Source organism: Manis javanica, chromosome 12, assembly GCF_040802235.1.
Source record: "Manis javanica isolate MJ-LG chromosome 12, MJ_LKY, whole genome shotgun sequence".
NCBI classification, from domain to species: domain Eukaryota; kingdom Metazoa; phylum Chordata; class Mammalia; order Pholidota; family Manidae; genus Manis; species Manis javanica.
In genome coordinates this window covers 8,208,340-8,228,327 of record NC_133167.1, presented here as the reverse complement: position 1 = coordinate 8,228,327, position 19,988 = coordinate 8,208,340, and the positions used below count along the sequence as shown (strand labels likewise).

The 19,988-nt window shown below is 42.9% G+C and overlaps 1 protein-coding gene across 12 annotated transcripts in view; it reads left to right on the top strand.

Moving 5' to 3' along the window:
* The window catches only part of SP100 (SP100 nuclear antigen), a 65,781-nt gene that overhangs the window by 43,776 nt on the left and 2,017 nt on the right, over nucleotides 1-19,988 (top strand). For 8 of the 12 annotated variants that reach the window (XM_036997826.2, XM_036997827.2, XM_017680059.3 and 5 more), the window contains 11 exons: nucleotides 2,055-2,171; nucleotides 3,131-3,184; nucleotides 7,260-7,358; nucleotides 8,921-8,968; nucleotides 10,224-10,328; nucleotides 11,930-12,072; nucleotides 13,246-13,284; nucleotides 15,564-15,605; nucleotides 17,833-17,948; nucleotides 19,421-19,541; nucleotides 19,821-19,889. In XM_036997826.2, coding sequence (XP_036853721.2) covers nucleotides 2,055-2,171; nucleotides 3,131-3,184; nucleotides 7,260-7,358; nucleotides 8,921-8,968; nucleotides 10,224-10,328; nucleotides 11,930-12,072; nucleotides 13,246-13,284; nucleotides 15,564-15,605; nucleotides 17,833-17,948; nucleotides 19,421-19,541; nucleotides 19,821-19,889 — 953 coding nt within the window. The other 4 variants (XR_012123472.1, XR_005055769.2, XM_036997824.2 and 1 more) reach the window with 4 other exon arrangements.

The following is a 19,988-nucleotide window of genomic DNA, read 5'->3' as shown; positions in this document are numbered from 1 at the left end:
ATGGCTAACTTGACAGGTTTGTAATGTAGAAAGTTCACAGGGACCTGGCAAGAGTAATAGTGTTCGATAGGGGAGTCAGTGACAAAGGAGCAGGCATTTGGTGATGATGAAAGTAGGAATCTCTGAGAGGAAGGTGAATATAGATGAAGAAAATACAGATAAAGACAAAGATTGTAATTGTAAACAGCCAAACGATCAAGATAAGACTGAGAGAAACAGACTAGAATCAAAGAGAAAGCAGAAAGCAAAGTGACAGTAGAAAGAGGATTACTTCAATAACAAAACTAGATCCAGAGATAGAAACATAGAAAAATAGACTGAGACACATACATGGATGGGTTAATAAGTGGAGAGGAGTAAAGAGAAGCTGCAAAGAGAACTAGGCAGAGAGAGAGCTAAAAGATGAGAGGAAAACAGTAGAGAGAGGGTGTTAAGGGGAGAGGAGAGAGATGGAAATTGTGAGATCTGAAATGATCATGAGATGAAGGAAACGTTGGCACAAGAGGTGGTTCACAGTAGCAGTAATTTTTCAGGGTAATGAGTCCCCAGGTATCAAAGTGTCCCCTCTAACTGACTCAGATTACAATTCCTCACTGGGGCATTTCATCCACTCATAGCATCCATCACTACCCACAACTTAAAGGTTCTTAAACATATATAACCAGCCCAGCCCCGTCTGCTCAGTATCTAAACTCATTCATCCGAGTGGCAGAAAGACCTCTGTCCAAAGTTCTGAAGGTCCTAGCCTTCTCCACTTAGATGTCTATCAAGATGTTCAAAATTAACACTCCTAAAACTGAGCACATCATCTTTCCCCCTAAGCCAGCATCTGCTCCTCCAGGGTTCTCTATCGCCAAAACAAACTAATAATTGCCCCATGCTTTCAAGTTGAAATTCTCATTCATAACACCACTGACTCCTCAATTGATATACCCCATCTGCCACCTCACTCTATCAGTTCATCCTTTTAAATGTCTCCAGTCTGTCCATTTATCACCATTCCCATGCTGTCACTCTAATCTACATCTACATGACTTCACAACTGAGCTAAAGCTACAGGCTCCTGTTTGTCCTCCTTGTAGTCTTGATCCCACCAAATGTATCCTAAGTAATTTAGTTAAAATGATCTTTCAAAAATGCATACATCTGCATGCTGCTTCCTTCATAAAATCCAGTTCTTTAATTTCCTTTAGGACTAAGTCTTCCAAAGCCACCTACCTCAGACCTCCTGCCTCTTTCTCCATCCTCACTGTTGCCCCTCATTCTCTCACTCCGTGCTCGAACATGCTAAACTCCTTTTGGTTACTTGAGTTCACTGAGTCTAGATCTCTGCACATGCCTCTGCATCCATTTGAAGTCATTGTCTTGACTCCTTCCTACCTAATCTAGCTGACTCCTGCCTCTGTGATCCCCCTATGCGCTCATCAGAGGCTAGTTCTTGCGTTGGCCTGCCTCCCCAGAGTTCACTGCATGATCTGTGTCCTAACACTCTTCATATGTCAATATATTCACTCATTTGTGTGTCAATTCCCTGGGTGCTCATAAGATTGACAAGAACCAATGCTTGTGCCCTGTGTTATCAGCAGTGTCCATCTCAGCACCTGGCACATGAAAAAGCTTAGCACATTTGTTGAGAGGGTGAGAAAAAATTTTTCACTTTCTGTAGTCCAACATTTGGAAATTTGGCAAAGTTAGTTTATTATAGCATTTATATAAAATATTTACAAAAATTATGTCATTAATTTAATTCTACATATACACATATGTGTATTCATATAAACTTAATAAACAACATTTCACATAAAAGTAAATATGAAAGTAATGCACAAAATGTCACCAATGAATGAATGAGAGAAGCATATAATGGGAAATTAGAAAATGATAGTGATTTGGTGAAAAGAAAAAAAAAGACTGAAAGGAAGGGACAGAGACAAGGAGGAGCAATAAAAGAAATATTTCCGTGTTGGGGCCATGCTTCGATGTAGGAGGGGGGAAAGGAAGGTCAGTGGGAAGGAGGGGGTGCAAATGAAAACTCTTTACAAATCATAACCTAGGAGCAGAGCTACAAAGACATGAAAACAAGAAGTGTTCCTGTGTCATGTGTTTCTCAGAAGGAGTGCCAAGAGGCCAAGGAGCAAGGACGGAAAGTAGCCAAGCCTCTGACGTGATGGGTAAGGCGGCCCAAGGGCCTTATTGTAGAGGTGGTTCAGTGGCTACCACAAACCGTGGGTATGGGGTAGGGGGTCAGAGTCAAGGAGAACATCGGACAGCTCACCAGGCGGGAGGAGACGAGAGTTGGAAGGCGAGGGTCCCAGGGCCCTGGCTGCCGGGTGTCAGGGGTCTGTAGTCAGAGCTCCATTTCCTGCTGCCCTTGCCTCTGAGCACACTTTGAAAAGGAAGGATCAGCCCACGCCCAAATCCCATTCTCTGTGTTAGTCTGATCTGACCCTTTTGGGAACTGCAGGGAAGCAAGAGACCTTTATAAGCTGTTTAACAGGATCAGCCCTGTTGATTATACATGGAAGCTGTCGTAGAAATCCATTGGTAAAAATGGCAGTACCTTGAGTACTGTATTAGCACATTAATACTGAAGTGTCAGATTTATATAGTGACTTCCACCCCTGTCTGTGGAACAAAGAAATCCAAGTGTTCTTCTGTTGGCAGATAACAACAGTGTTACTTTGTCACAACCTTGGAAAGACCTCAAAGGACAGATGGTCCTGCGACCTGTCAGGAAAAAAGACCTCAGATAACTATTCTCAAACTCGATGTATAGTTTTGAAGGATGCCCTCCGGCAAATATTGATTTGTATGGTGATTTCTTACTAACACTTGCAAACAACATCTTATTTTATCTTCATAAAAAATTTAAGGCCTGAACAGGGTAACAGTTGCTCTCCTCATTCCAAATGAAGTAACCGAGGCACTTAAGTCATTAAGAACTTCCTCAAAGTCTCAGAGAAACAAAGCAACACCTTAGATATGAATTCAGTACCTATGTGGTTCCTTTAGAAGGAACATCATTACAAACTCAAACCTTCCACAATGTGAATCTGGAAATTACAATCATAAGATCTGTAACTTTTAGCTATAAATTATAGTTCTCTGACCACTGTTTATTACTGCCTAGATACCATGGATAATGGAAACAATTCTACTTTGGGAACGCACCATGGGAAAAAAAGTAAGAATGAATTAAGAATTGACTTGATTTTTATGTTACAAATGAACTATTTTTCAATGCTAACATTTATTATTGTTATTTTCTGTATCTTTCAGAAGACAAAAAATGCATGCCTTTTAAAGTAACTATTTTTTTCAAAGATGCTCAGACCTTCATGTTGGTTTTTATTGTTTTTAAAATATATGTTTCTTATAGACATTGGTGCATATCTTTCCAGAATTCTTCGATGCATGTATTAATACATTTTCAAATAGATTTTCATTTCTCTTAGTAAGGTAATTCTGTGCATACTGTTCCTTTTCTTGCTTTTTAAAATTAATATATCATATCTAGACAACAGAAATATTTAGCATTTTCAATTGAACAATAAATAGTCTTATTTAAGGGTGCTTTTAACACACAGTTTTCATTTCTAGTGGGTTGAGCATTTTTCATTTGTTATTGGTCATTCATTTTTCTTCATCATGGAACTCTGTCTCAGAATGCTGTCAGTTTCCTGTGGTGTTTTTCTTTTTCTGGCACTGCTGAATGAATGTAGAAATCCTAATATGACACATTTGTTAAACCCTAGTTGTATATGTTGCTAATATGTTATCCCGTTTGTTTTTCTTTAAGGTTTGTTAAGGTAATCTTTTGTCTTCGCAAAGTTATAAATGTTTAGGTAGTCAAATTTGCCAGCTCTTTTTTTCTCTGATTCTTGGGTTTCCCATCATATTTATAACGGCCATTTCTAGCTGAAGATTTTAAAGATAGTTTTCTATATTTGATTCTAGAGTCAAATGTTTGAAGTACCTGGTCATTTTTAATGTTGACATCTATAATCCTGTGGGTTTTGCCTCCCTGTGCATATGGGAAATGGCAATGTAAAAATATTCCCTACATTATTACATCATGATGTGAATTGCCACTTTGATCATACAGGGCCTTTACCTAGCTACTCGGTTTTCTTTTGCAATTGAAGGGATACAGAAAAGAAAGGAGAACCCAGAGGCAGCGCCATCCTGACTCACTGGAGGTGAATTTTAGAATCAACTCAAGATGATTCCCCCCACCTCCTTCCCACGTTTATTGGAACTCTGATTAGAAATGCAGTGAATTTGCAGGTTAACTGGGGAGAACAGAAACTTTTACCCATTTATTCATGTCTTATTTAATGTTCTTTCACTAAGAATTTTCTTACATTTTTTTAAAGTTTTATATGTTGTATAAATTTGTTGCTAATGAATATCTTTTTTTTTTTCCTATTACATAATAGCTGCTGTGAATTTAAATGAGACAAGTCTCTCAAAATCTCTATTTAAATAGAAAAATCTATGGTCATTTTATTACCTACTTGCATGTGAGGAAGTCACAATGCCAAGGATCTTTTTCTGTTCCATATAAAATCTTACAAGCTTTTATGCAGTTTAGGGATCCAGATGTCACTTAAAATAGTATGACTGTGTCCCCAAATTATCAAGACAATCAGAACTAAGTTTTCTGTGGAAATTGGGTTCATGAGAAGTAGTGATAATTTCTAATTTGGGGGAATTTTACAAGACCCAAATAACTTTTCCAAGGACAAATTTTTTTAACAGAGAACAGACAAATTGATGACGATTACAAGAGACATATCTCCATATTGTACAGAACAGGACTTAATCTTATTATGAAATTTCTCAATTTAACATCTTGTCAAATCATAAATCTTTAATTAGTCGTATGGCACAGAATACTCTGTCCTTCCACAGCTTGGGGTTGAGGGGACTTCCCCTCCATCTCTTTCCATAATTCCTTGTTAGTTATAAAGATTTTTCATTTTTAAAATCTAATCTCTGGAATTTCATTAGTTAGCGTTACAAGAAATATGAACCCATAGAGTTCAATTTTGTTGTCAGAAATAGAGAAGAGCCTGAAAAGGATCTTACCTAGAATAAAAACAGTAAAAGAAGGTGCACACAGATTTTTGTACTACAGCTTCCCATCTTCTTGCTGAAATCTGAATCAGCTTGAGATCCCCTATATTTTTATTTTCAGATTTTCTTTCTTGTCTTCACCTAAAAACATTATGTGAATGATTTGTTCAGAACTTAGGGGAGGATGTTCATATCTTTTTTGAAAGATTACATCTTATATAATACTTCATAAGCATTATTACTTAAAGGCCAATACTCTCCACACTCTTGCTTTTATTTACAAATAGTGATGACCGTTCTTTATCCACTTTCTGTTTACCAGACGTCATCGTCACAGATTCCCCACGCTTCCTTATCCATGCTCTCTGTACCCGTCGCACACTCCCGAACCTTCCACAGCTTCCTTATGAACCAGACCACATCTATACTAACGGTCACTAAAACTCAGTCTTTCTTCAAGGTACCCATTTGGGGTGAAGTATACGAGCTTCAAAACTGGCCATTATGACAGGAGCAGCGTGGGCAGTTCGCCTCCTTTTGCACACCTCTTCACAGCCCTCCTAGTGGGCGTTTAGCTGGCTCCCAGTGTAGTCACCCTCCCTACCCTTCCAGCTTGGAGTCTTTAAATGTCTCTGCCTCCCCCATACTCCTGGAGACACAGATCGATTACTGGAGGCTAGAGCCTCCTCACACGCCCTAAGAGAAGAGCATTTTACTCAACTTCTATAGCAAGTCTGTGATGTCAATGGACAGTATTTGGACAGGGAACCTAAGAACAGCCACTCTACTTCCTGTGGGGGTATTTGAGCAAGAAAATTCACAAACAACAATTATTAAGGAAAACCCAGTACCTCTGTATAATTAGCAGATCTTAAGCACCAAATCTGCTAGGGAGGAGAGCTCTGGTAAGCTGAACTAGACGACTTTTATACCTTTAATTCATTTGGCCTCAACAGATTTGAATAAAGGTGAATCCAGCAGTACCAGGAAAAACAGAGGGACAGAAAAAGACGGTGTGTTTTTCTAAGATATCTTTGGCTGAATAAGCCCAAATTGCGGTCTAGCTGTAGAACTGAAGAAAAAAAGAAGGAAGAGAGAAAGACAGAGAGAGAGAAGGAGGGAGGACGAGAGGAAGGCCGAGCTCTTCGTGGCCCTGCCTCGCAGATCGGCATGTTTGAACGTGGCGCCCAGAGGCTGCCTCTGCACAGGCCTCACCCTCTTCCCACCCACACCGCATTGCCTGATGAACCCAAGAGCATAATCCCCTGAGTTAGGGTTTCAATGAGCCCTTCTTCAATACCTTTAACACTAAAGGTTTCTAGGGCTTGAACTTCTATTCCTATAAATTCCCCTTGGGCAATATTTTCTCAGATAGTTCCTTAGATCCTAATTTTTTGCCAGAACCCATGTGGTCAAGGTCTTTGCTCACTTGCACTGTTTTCAGCCCCAAAGCCCTCATCAAGGCTAAGATAACAGCTAGCATTTCATTTGTGTAGCTCACACCATGTCTCTCTAGACAAGCCAAGTTCTTGCATTGTTGCCCTGGATTCCTGTCTCTCGAACAGAAGACTGCATTGCTTCACTTAATTTTTAAATTTCTGGATGCTTCAGTCTCTTCATGGATAATGGGGAGAGTAAAGGTAACTGTCTCATAAATAAATTAGTAGATGTAAGGGTCTTGTAGTTGTATCAGGCATATAATAATCATATAACCACTGTTAGGTCTCAGTATTACTCCTCTCACTGTGTTTCTTAAGATACAAGAAATGAAACTGTCTTAAATTCCTTTTTTAATTGTTAATGTAGACATAAATGAATTTAGATTAGTCTGAGGGTAAAGAATATGAAATCAGAATGAATCCAGGTTAACCATCCAAGGTTTGGTAAGTGCAAAGCTATGGGTTATATATTTTCCTTTGTGCATTAGGTTGTTAAAACTTTAAACTAAAATGGAATTATTAAAGCACTATTGTATTCAGCATAACTTTTCAGCATTTTTATGCTTTATATTTTATTATTTATCTCACTTTGTTTTACTTTACAGTTGGGTAAACTGAGGCAGAAGAGGTGAGGTGACAGACCCACGTCTACATGGTTACCTAAGGGTGATTGACATGAGGAGGCACAGCCACATCATTTGTGGCTAAATAGAATAAAAATTTTTATATTTTATATTTTAGCATTTTCCTATTTTCCTATTTTCTTCATGGGAAAGAGAGGCGGACATAGAACCCAAACTCAGAGTAACAGAGCCTCGTGGACAAGAAACAGACCAAGAGGTAAAAAAAAGAAAAGAAAAAGAAAATACATTTGCAATAACTTAACACCTTAATGTGCATGCTTTGTTCTGTGCTTTTAACAACATATTTCCATAATTGCTTTAGGTAGCAATACTAACTGTTGAGAAATACATCAGATTTAGTCACTTTCCAAAATCTTGACAGAGATAGAAAGATGATACTACCACCAACAAGTAACTTGGGGATGAATCTGCAACCAGAACCCAGAGCCCAGGCCCACCACAGCATAGCTGCTGCTGCGCTGACAGCTCTCGAGGCTGGAAAGAGTTGTAGCCGAAGAACACACCGTGTTACTCACAAGTGATGTGGCCATCTTTCCTTGCGTCCATCACCCTCAGGGAACTGTTTAGACTTGGGTCTGTCATTTCACCTCTTCTGCCTCAGTTTACCCAACTGTAAAGTAAAACAAAATGAGACAAATAATTATAAACGGACTGCCCTCCCAGGCCCATCCCACCTTCACATACACCTTCGCATCTTGTGGATCGACCCCTGGACTGGGGCCGTGGGCAGGTTTCTCTTCTGCATTGTAACCAGGGAACCCAAGGAGTGTCTAATGAATTTCCCAAATCTTTAACGGATTCCCCACATCCCTGACTAGGAGGGCAGGAGTAACAGTGCATCATTTCGAAGATCATTTTAAGACCTTTAGATCTGTTTCTAGGAACTTGGGCAACAACTTCTATAAGTTCCCCTTCAGATTATTTTTGAAGTCCTTCCTCATTTTCACCACCATTTTCAGTACAAAAATCTTTCAAGTTTAAGTTCATGGCAGGTATCTGACCAGTTAATGGTAAAATCCACCCTGAGGTCTCCCCCATGATTTTACAGTACTGCCTTTTCTCTCTGTCTCTTTTTCAAAGGAAATCTTCCACACCTTTACTTAATTTGTATTTTTATCTGTGTGCATTGATTTCCTCTCTTGTAAAATGATGATAGTATTAGTTTGTCCTAAGGATCAGTCTGATCGGTCTGTTCTATGGATGAAGTTAATAGAGACAAAATCTAGTGATAGTTCCGGCACACAGTAAGCTCGCAACAGATGTCTTAACTTCACTATTCTTCCCACCGTGTTGCTTGGGAAATACATAAAATGCTGCTTCAAAATTATTTGGAATGACTTGGAGATATTAGTAAAAGAAATATAGAATGAATCTCAGTTAAGAATCATCTTTGTAATATAGGCTAGGCCAGGATTCAGGAAATTTTGGCCCACAGGGCAAATCCAGTCCATTGAATGTTTCGTAAATAAATTTTGTTGGAAGAGAGCCACAGCCACATCTTTTCACTTACGTATTATGGAAGCTTTCACAACACAACGGCAGAGTTGAGCAATCACAACAGCAATGATGGGCCTTAAATATTTACTGTCTGGCTCTTTACAGAAAATGTCCCTAACTTCCAATCTCGGCATTTGCTGTTTTCGTTTTCTTGGAAGTACAAGACAGAAAAGTTATGTTTGAATGGTGTTTTTGTAAAAGACTATTTGCAATGTCATACTATAAATATGAGAGATTTATGTTCTTTTTCTATTTCCTCAGGGAGAAAACCTGTCAACACTGGGTCTTTGAAAAAAATCAGAAGAAGAGGTAAAAAGAAATAATTAATACACTTCAAGTAATTAAGCATCTAAATTCTTATTTTACACTGAGTGTTGTAAGTGATCAACTTTCTTAATTGACATAAGGAGCCGGTAACAAACCTTAGGATACTCATCAGCCTTAGTTTGACAACGTGACAGGCTGAGGACAACATCCTCCACTGATTAGCTGGTCAGTCTGAAGGAGGCCCCAGGCTTCCCTGGGCCCTGGCAGGGCCCCCTTCATTGCACTGACATCTTTGGGGGAGGGAAATATAAAGTAAAAGTATAAAGTGTGTGACTCACATGATACTTAGCTGACCCTTCTGTTATCCACATAGAGAGCCAAGGTTGCCCACCAATGGGAACCCTGGGTGGTAAACACCAGACCTAGGTTCTAATTCCTAAGCCTCCTTTGATTGTGCAACTTTGGCTTGTCACTTAGTCTTTTTTGCCTCAATTTCCTGTTCTGTAAGTGAGTGGGTAGGAAGAATTAGACTGAGTGGCCTCCTAGCCCACCACAGCTCTAATGAAACTGGCTTTGGATCACCATGGAGCCCCCACCCTTCCCATCTGGACAGAAGCCCCCGAATGTGTCTTTAATGGACCCCCCTCAACGTTGGCCAGAGGGCAGGAGCAAGTGCTACTGAAGTGCATGTGAAGACTTTAAATACCTGCCTCAGTGGGATCAGATCCTGGCAGTCCCACCCATGGGGTGTGCAAAGGCCCTCTCCCTGTGCAAGTTACGGTTGCTTCTAGAGGGCCTCACCCTGGTGACCCCTTCAGCCATAAAGAAAGCTGACATGAAGGGGAAGTGACACAAAGCAGAGAGTAAGGAGAGAGGGTAGACTGGCCCTGCTTGGGCCCCGCTGCAGACCTGCTTTGTTTCTCAGTTGATGCCCCAAACTGGAGGGCAAAACTAAAATTGAAGATTTTTTTCCCCACTTACATGACTTCAAAGTAGTAATATGACTAGAAATTTCCCTCAGAACAGCCAGAGGAAAATCACTGTGTACTAAGTAGTTGTGACCAAAAAGCTTGGGAATTCAGACCCTTTGACACAAGGCTTTTACATGTGATTTTGGAGAATGTCATTATCTTCATGTATCTAGTCTGCCATAAGGAAGGACTTAGAAATGTGACTTACTCATGGGGGGATCCTTCCAATACACTTTAAGTCACAAAAGAAGGGTCTCAAGATGGGTGAGGGGACGGTGCACAGTTGTAGAGGAGAATGGAATGAGAAAAATAATGCTCCCTTGCAGTTCCAAGAATTCCCAGAGATAAAAATATGGATTTTAGACTTCCTGAGCTTCCTGTGACCTGCGGCAAAGTGAAGGGGATTTTACATAAGGAGAAAATGAAACAAGGTGAGTCTCACGGTCTTCTACGCTTTTCAACTAGAAAATGCCCATGTGAGTAATACATTGTTCACGGGTAGATACCTGGGCCGGGGATCTCCAAGATCAGCCCCAGGTCTGGTGATTCATTACAAATATTCATAGGACTCAGCATATAGTGAACTCTTGGCTATGATTTATTTATTAAAATCGAAAGGATGCAAAGCAAAATCAGCAATGGGACAACATACAAAGGAAACCAGAAGCCAGCTTCCAAGAATCCTCTCCCAGTGGAGTCACACAAGAGGCATTTAATTCTCCAGCAATGAGTTATGACAACACATGTGAAAGGCTGTCTTTTGGGGAGCTGCCCGGAGCCTAGGATTCCAGGGGTTTTATCAGGATTAGTTATGCAAGCCCCTTCTTCCTCACACATACCAGAAGTTTAGATCTTTTGAAAGATAGCAGCCATAAATCTGCTCCATTGGGTCTTTCCTGCACAGCATCCCACATGGGAGAGGGGAAAGATGGCATTTTCACATTCTTAAATTAATAAACATTAACTTACAAGCCTTCTCTTTCCACCAAGGAAAAGGATGCCCGCCCAGCACCCAACACAAGAGCAAGTGCTTCAACATCTACCTTCGAGAAGGGTAGAGACTGTACACATTCGAGAAATCCAATGGCATTTAGAGCCCCAGTCCTTATAATTCTGTACAGCTTTACACTAACTGGAAGGAGCACACAATTTAGAGCCAGACCTGAATTCATGTTTCAGCTTGACCAAAAACATCTCTTTCATTTGGGCCAAGTTACTCAGTCTCTCTCATCCTGAACTTCCTTCTCTACAAAATCAGAATAATAATAAAAGCTTCCTCACCGTATTATTATAAGAAAAAAAAAGATATAGTATAATAAATATTAAAAGTAATATGAGATAGATACAAAATACTTTGCAAATCATAATTGTTGAAGTACAGTACAAATCTGTCATGATCAATCCTCCCAAGCACACACACAGTCTAGTTCTTTGGGCATCAACAAGTATAAATGTTTGTCCTAGGATTATATTGCAGATGTATCATTTAACTTTTCCCACTTGATAATAGTTCTATAATCACTCTTAACATAAAATAGCCATGAGTCCAAAATATGAGAAATAATTGATGGCTGTTAGCGGGATGATTAGCTGTTGAGCCAGACGAGACAGATGTACTGTGGTGACAGACACCATGTGGCCACCAGTGTGCCCTCATCTGCCCCGTCTGAACCCAGCCTGACTCTATCGGGTCTCAGAGAAGGGAAAGAATCCTGCTTGTTAGTCTTCAGAGTCATTCATTTTTTTCCCCTTTTGAATATAGTGAAGAACTTTTTAAAAGTAAATGTTGGTAATGACTGTTCTTCTCATTGTATGAAAGTCAAAGAAATGTGCACACAAGGCAGGAAGTCTCCCCCACCCTCACCTTTCAGGCCGCAGTGGGGCCCCCGAGAGGAAAGTCAGCTCTCCTGCTGTTGATTCTGAGCCCAAGTGGGTGGCCCAGATCCAGTGGTGGGGGGCTGAGTCCTGGGGTTTTCACAGTTGAGGGCACTCCCTGGAGACACAGGGAGCTCAGCTTGTCCTGGTCTCACAGGTGTCTTGGACAAGTGCATACAGACTGAGGACGGAAGGTGGTTCACCCTCAGGGAATTCGAAATCGAAGGGAACTACGCATCATCCAAGAACTGGAAGCTGAGCCTGCGCTGTGGCGGATGGCCCCTGAAGGTCCTTATTGAGGTATCTAATGACAAAGGGTCTGAATCAAGGGTGTAAGGTCACAGTTCACCAAATTCAGGCATTAGCAGATTTCTCAGAGTCCAGAAAACCATCATGAGCCCCCTTGCCCAGATCACAGTGCAAATGTTGGTACTAACATTCCACTCAAGGGGTTACTTTAGGGGCTCATGACCCCACTCAACCTGCAAGGTCTGGCTCGAACAACACACTCTGAAGTCCTCCAAAACTCGCTGCATTTGACTCCTGTTGCTGCTGGAACAACTTGGCACAGACTTAGTGGTTTCAAACATTACAAATCTGACCTCTTACAGGCTGGAGGCCAGAAGTCTGAAATCAGTGTCACTGGGCTCAGGTCAAGGTGTCAGCAGGGCAGACCTTTGGGCTCTTCCAGAGGGACTCTGTTCCTTGCCTTTTCCTGCTCCCAGAAGCCCTTGTCTCCCATGGCTCACGGCCCCTTCCTCGCATCCCTCCAACCTCTTGTTCCAGCATCACATCTCTTACTACTTACCCTGACTTTCCTGCTTCCCTCTTAGAAGGACTCCTGTGATTCCACTGGGCCCACCCAGATAATCAGAACTTCAAGGTCCTTAATTTACATCTGTAAAGCCCCTTTTACCACCTAAGTTTACATATTCCCAAGTCTGAACTTCTCTGGGGGGCCATTATTCAGCCTACCATCCTCACGCACCTCTAGATCCCAAAATGCTCTGAGAGCACCGTTTACACGTCATCATCCTTACCCATGACATGCCCGCTTTCCCTCTTTTAAGATTCCCCCAAGGCCTGGACACCTTTGTGTGCCCACGGCCGCTAATGGGGCCTGACACCTGTCAGTCACTCACCAGGGGTGTGCCAGTGGAGTAGCTGTGGTTCATGAGGTATGAAGACACAAGCCAGAGAAGTACTGGGGGGAGAGGAAAGGAAGAGGTGGGTGTAGGAGGTTGGCAAGGAAAATATGGCAAGACTTTCTAAGGAGAGCAAGGGACAAGGCACGGTTTTTCAAGCTGAGTCGGGAGAGCAGAGAGCAACCTGTTTGGAGAGGAAGGTTATGTTCCAGGAAGACACCTTGAATTTGTGTTGACAATACAGCTTACCCGGCAGACAGCTGCAAGTACCAAGCTCACAAAGTGCAAACAAGAACCAATCTCAACATTAATCTCATTTCTCTTTCAGAAAGAATTTCTACCAAACCCATCAAGAAAAAGAAAAAAGGTGATTATCACATGACCTTCCACCAATGTCTTACCTCTCCTCTTGTCGATCTCCCATCTCTCTGGCCTTTTTATAGTTTCCAAATTAACCAATTGTGATGATACTTGATTTTATAACATGATGCTTTTGCACTTGACACTTTCAAACATTGCAGTATGTGAGGCCAGGACTTCTTGGAGCATGAAAACATTTGAGATGGGTGGGAATAATCCTTAAAAATAGGAAATGAGACAGAACTGGCATGTTTGGTTTAGAAAAATATGTGAATGCCATCCTGTCTTAAAATTAAACATTGAAGAGGGTACTGGAGTTGGCAAAGCAGGATTTTGAAAGGCATGATTTATCGCCTTTGCAACACGGACTGTTCTGGTCATTGCGTTTTTTCAGTTCTAGCTTTAATGAAATGGGAATGTGGCAAATTTCCCCAGAAATGTCCCATGGTCACTCCAGCTGGTCTAACAGAGGAGAATTCCCTGTTGGATTGGATACATAGCAGTATGTCAGCTGGTGAGGCCGACAACCAAAATCACATTCTCTCCCTTTTATATCTTCCCTCGCCTCCCCACTCACACACGCACTCACACTGAGTCCTTCTTCCCCCGGGAAAGTGTATTTCCTTTGTGGAGATGACACCCTAGAGAAAGGAGTGGTTGGGAGGCAGATGTGCCCTGTGGGAGAGGCTGCTGACCCGGCAAATTTGTGGAGGCCCTGTGGCCCCACCAGGAGGACTTTGCAGACCTCAGTGCCATCTGTGAGGGGAGAGTTTCTTTCCTTCAAAGTAGTGTGTGGGGTCATGGGCCAGGAGTTTCCATGCAATGTGGATTCCAGGGAAGGCAGGAGGTAGGTGGCCTCCAAGGCCTCTCCAAGACTGGGTGTGAGAAAAAACCCATATGGTGAAGAACTTCTATTTTGCTAACCTCTGACAGCAGTGACCTCTGCCCTCTCCGCCACACCAGTAAGTCACGTCTTTGCCAAGCTCATTTCTGGGGCTTCCTGCTCCACTAACTTTGTGCTAGAGATTCAGTGACTAGGTTCCACAATCCTGTGGGTTTTCTGGAGAAAGAGACAGTATTTGTCCTGCTCATTAAGAGTAAGCATGTCTGCCTGGTCCTTGGGGGCCTAGGGCACTCCGTCTGCGCTAACCATGGAGTTGGCTGTCTCCTACCCCTGCATCACACATGGCCTCTCTTGGTGCCCTCTGGGCTTGCAGCTCAGTTCCCAGAGGGTCTTTTCCTTGTCTGGCCTCTTCGCTTCTTTCCCTTGTGTCACTGTCAGTGCCAAGCGGCAGGTGGTTCTGTTGGCAGCTTCCCTGCTCATAAGTTTCCCGTTAAACCCACTGGCGATAGCTGAGGGGCTCCAAGACCCAAGATATGAAACTCCAAGCTGATCACACACTGGCTGCTGAACACATCTCATCTCCCGAGTGACAACCGTGTTCTTTTTTGTGCACATATGTATTCATTCAACAAACAACTGTGGAGCAACTACTAAGTGCCAGGTGGTGTGCTTGGCCAGTGGCACAAGGATGCCAAAACAACAGACTAAAAGGGTTGCTTCAACTTCATTATCTGACATGGGAGAATAAGTACTGGGTCAGGGGGTGGGGGAGGTTCTCAGCCACTCAGAGACAGGCCCTGGCCACCTCCCAGATGGCTGGGCTTTGGATCACACTGGGTGGCTTGTCTCTGGCCTCTCTGCCCCGGGTAAGAGGGAAAAACTGAGATGCTCATTTTTCCAAACTGGAAGGAAGCCAAGTCAACCCACAGATGCCCAAGATTAACGCAAGCCCCTGGGGCTCAGGGTAAAGTGGACAGGGGCTTAGCTTTGGGGAGGAGAGCTGCCTTGGGCCCATCTGATCTGCGGGGCTGTGCCCTAAGCAAGCTGCAGACAGCGGTGGAGGTCTCCTCTGGGACACTTGCGTGGGTCCAGGGCTCTGAGCCCTGTGGTGGCCGGGAGCTGTGGGTGTTCAGTCCTCAGCCTGGTGCTCTCGTAGCAGCTGCAGCTCCAGCTGTGGAGTCCAGAGCCTGACTCCCTGTGGCTTCACAAAGGCCTGCCTCAGGTCTGCGATCTAGGGAATGGGGCTTGCATTGGGCCAAACTGTCACTGACAAAACGACTTCGTGCTTCTTTATTCTGCAATTAGACATCCAGACCTAAAAAAGCAGATTTGAAACAAAGGGAGGGCTGTGGCATGAATCCTTTACAGAAAGAAGTCTGCTCAGATGTGTGATCAATGAAAAACCACATTCAATATTGTCACTCAGTCTTTCTTTTCTACAGAGAACACCAGAACCTCGCAACAATACCTTAGTTGACCCTTATGTAAGTACTCCCTCCACCCGTAACCCCAAATGACCCAGGCCTTTTCCCTCAGTACATTATCTGTGTCACTGCTGTGTTTTCCTGAAGCACGCTCTCTCTCAGCTGGAGCACGTCGCTGCGTGTGATAAGAGAACAGCCAGGTCGACGGCTCTGGGGCTGGGTGTCCGCATGAAAGATCCTTTCCTTTTGCTCAGGGAAATTTCCTATTTCTTTGTTTCTCCTCAAAAATGAGCAGGGGAAGCAAAGCTCCTCAGAGGCTCTCTTTCAGCTCAGGTTGTCCCGGGAGTCGAGTCAAGTGCCCATCCTTCTGGGCATTTCTCCAGCACAGACACACACAGCCCTCATACAAAGAAATGATGGTATGTAGGGATTCACATGTTATTGCCACATAGATTATCACCAAAGAAAAAGAGGAGAAGTGTGATTTTCCTTATCCCCCAATGGACTCATTCCTTAACTAATTCCTACTTTGGTCTATAAATTCTATTGTTTTTCACATGTGCTTGTTACTCCACAATACTTAGATGCAAACACGGTCACATTTATAACTTCATTAAATGAAATTAAATATGGTTGAAGGTCCTACATACTGAGATTGATGAAAAGTCCAGCATCAGTCAGTTCTGTGGGCCCCTCCCCTTCCTTATATAGAGCAAAGCCCCAGGTCTTCCACGGGCTCAGAAAATGAGGATAAGGGGCCTCAACCTTCAACCCCAGTGTTTGCTGTAACCGCACTTCTTGGTTATTCAGAGATGGTACCTCCATGCCTTACATGCCAAGCTAAGTCATAGGGCATCTTTCCCCAGGCTCCCAGAGCCAAAGAACTCTCTCCTCTCTGGTGTCCACCTGGTCATCCGTGTGCTTGATCTTTCCAACCCAGAGACCCTGTCACAGGCCATGGGGCCCTCCAGACAATCCATAGTTCAGGAACTTTTCCCCAGGCCCTTCAACTCATGGGGAACTTACAGCCAAAAAGAGGTGCAGTGATATCTGTTTATGCCATCATATCAAATTCTCAGTAAACTGCTCCTCAATGAGTCAATTTAAGTGAAGCAATGTAGACAACTAGACAGCACCATATTCCTGAGCCAGGTTTTGCCAGCAGAATAATAAATTTCTTAGGTTATGTTTTATTCATTCTTTTTTCATTGCTAGCCTTTCTGTGTCAGAACACTGACATAAAGAAAACTTCAGTAGTCTGACACACAGCCACTTTCTTCTGAACTTCGCTGCAGATGAGAATGTCTTCTTCTGCAATCTCTACTCCATGTTGTTTAAATTTTATTTATTTATTTATTTATTTATTATTTATTTATTTTTTTAGAGGGCATCTCTCATATTTATTGATCAAATGGTTGTTAACAACAATAAAATTCTGTATAAGGGACTCAATGCACAATCATTAATCCACCCCATGCCTAATTCTCATCAGTCTCCGATCTTCTGAAGGATAACAAGCAAGTTCTTACATGGTGAACGAATTCTTACATAGTGAATAAGTTCTTACATGGTGAACAGTACAAGGGCAGTCATCACAGAAACTTTCGGTTTTGATCACGCATTATGAACTATAAACAATCAGGTCAAATATGAATATTCGTTTGATTTTATACTTGATTTATATGTGAATCCCACATTTCTCCCTTATTATTATTATTATTATTATTTTTAATAAAATGCTGAAGTGGTAGGTAGATGCAAGATAAAGGTAGAAAACATAGTTTAGTGTTGTAAGAAAGCAAATGTAGATGATCAGGTGTGTGCCTGTAGACTAAGTATTAATCCAAGCTAGACAAGGGCAACAAAACATCCACGGATGCAGAAGATTTCTCTCAAAACAGGGGGGGTGAGGTTCTAAGCCTCACTTCTGTTGATCCCCAATTTCTTACCTGATGGCCCCCCCATGACTGTGCCTGTCTTAGGTTGTTTCTCCCTTGAGGAATCTTACCCGTCTCTGGCTAACCAGTCATCTTCCGGGGCCATATAGGGAAATGTAAAGTTGGTAAGTGAGAGAGAAGCCTTATTGTTTGAAAAGGTTAGCTTTTTACTTCTTTGCAGATTTATGCCCTGTGGCTTTTATGCCCAGCATTTGTCTTTGTTTAATATTTTGAGGAGAGAAATTTATGTGTCCCCTTGGTACCAGCAAAGGCTGTGTGTTCTAGACCAATGGGTCAGCCTTCCAGGGTCTTGCTGATCCCAGTGATGTGTACATTATCTCCCCTTCTAGCCCCAAAATTCAAATTTATGTAAGGTGTGCCGTGGAACTGGACTGTTGTTCTGCTGTGATACTTGTTCAAGATCTTTTCATAAGGAATGCCACATCCGGCCTATAGATGTTCACAGGTTAGTGAGACCAGCCCCCTCTTCCCCTTTCTTCCTGTGGTACAACTCCTCCTACCGTACACAGACAGCCTGCAAAATCTGTGTCTGGTTGAATGTGCCTTGATGCAGAAGGAGCAGCATCCTTAAGTATCAGGATCCAGAATGTGATCTAGAGCTGTTTAGTGGTGCTGGCAGTAGTAGGTTAATGGGAAGCAGAAACTCAAGTGGTTATTAGGTGTGATAGAACGAAGTATAAGCCCCACCTCTCCACTTCGTTCCCAGACCCACAGACTCTGACGGGCTGATGACACCATATGTGAGCTGCTGGCTTAAAGCATATTCTACCTGCTATGGGAACATGACAAGGCTAAAAAAGCTAGGACTGTGGTGAGCCCTCAGAAGGCTATCACAGCAGTCTATCGGGTCAGTGAGCCCTGGGTCATAGGTATACACAACAAGGCAATGAATTCTGTGGGTATGAGCTCACTGCTGCATTTCCTTTGCTATAAAGTGTACCTTTGGTCAGAGGTGCTATCTGAGAGAGAACACAGAGATTGATAAGGCATTCTGTGAGTGGGGTGTGGGGAGCAGAACTGCTGTGGCCAAGGAGGCTGGTCTCTACCAGGATTGTGTCTGTCCCTCTGAGGACAGAGCCCTGCTCCTCTGTAACAGGAGGAATGTAACATGACCCACCTGCTCCCAGGTGGCTCCAGTGGTTTCAAGGTAAACCTCTGAAGCAGGGGAATTTGAGAGGCAGAAGACAGATCTGTGCTCCTGTTGAGCCCGTGGTTAGTCCCCATCCCTGCACCAGGGACACCTTACAATGGGCACCTTGAGCAAACTCTAGGTGACCGAGGAGAGAGGCTGAATGACATCTCTGGGCTGGATCATTGCACCCATCTGATGACTGAGAGCCCCCAGCACAAGAACCTGGTAGAGAAGAGTGAAGAATGAATCTAGGAGCAAATGGTAGATACCTGATGTTATGTTCTTCATATAAAGAATTCTATATATAGATATGGCAATGCCAGAGGAGAGGGTGCCTATAACTTGTTCTCTGTGCTTACTCAGCAAAGTTAAGAAATAAGAACTGGTTTCCTGATTTTTACTATGGTCTGATGGTTCATCAAAGCCCAAGACTCCAGCCGGTGCTTATGTTATTACTTTTCAACCCTCATTTCTGATATGCAAGGCTCATTATCAAGCCCACAGTGGCTTAGATGAGAACCTTAAGCTTTAAGATGAATGGAAGTCCATCACCTATGTGGCACCTCACTCAACAGACTGCCCGTCCTGCTACTGCTACTGATGGGAGGGATGTCTGGCATTTGAGCCCAAATGGGGCTGTAGGGCAGAGGGGCGTCCAGTCAAGAGAAGGTGGATAAGAGGTGGAAGCCCCCAGTCACTCCTGAACAGAGGACTTTAGCAGCTGTAGAAACGGTGGCTGATTCACAGAGAACCTTCCTTTGCTGACCTTATGCCTGACCTTCCAGCAACCCTTGGAGTTGCGTCTATTGCAGGATAGCGGCCATTCAGAAAAAGTGCCCAGAAAACCAAGCATGTCATCAGGAATCAGACGTCCTGAAGAGGCAGATGCTGTATGAGGAGCAGTTGGTGAGTTGAAATGTAAACGCGAAGCTTCCTTCTGTGGGTTGACATGAGAGAAGCACGATCTTACAGGGGCTGGAGGAACTGCGTCCAAAGGCCAATTGCTCTCCCTTGCTATACTTTGATCACATGACCTAACATTAAAATTCATATTCCAAAGAAAATTCCCACCCCATGCATGTTTCACGGGGCACAGGACTACAGCACTGCATTCTGTTTGAGCACACATAACAGCTCATTTTCCCCAAGCTGCTTTTCATTTAAAATCTCTTCAATCTTTTGCAGAAATGTGAATTCCTCCTCTTGAAGGTCTACAGCTCTTCAAAAAGCCCTTTTTTTGCTAAACCACGTTATGTAAGTAACAGCAACAAAGCTTAGGAGCGTCATTTGTCAACTTTGAATCCAGTAGGTACAGGCTGCCATTAGCTCTGCCTGTTGATGGGTGGCTTAGTC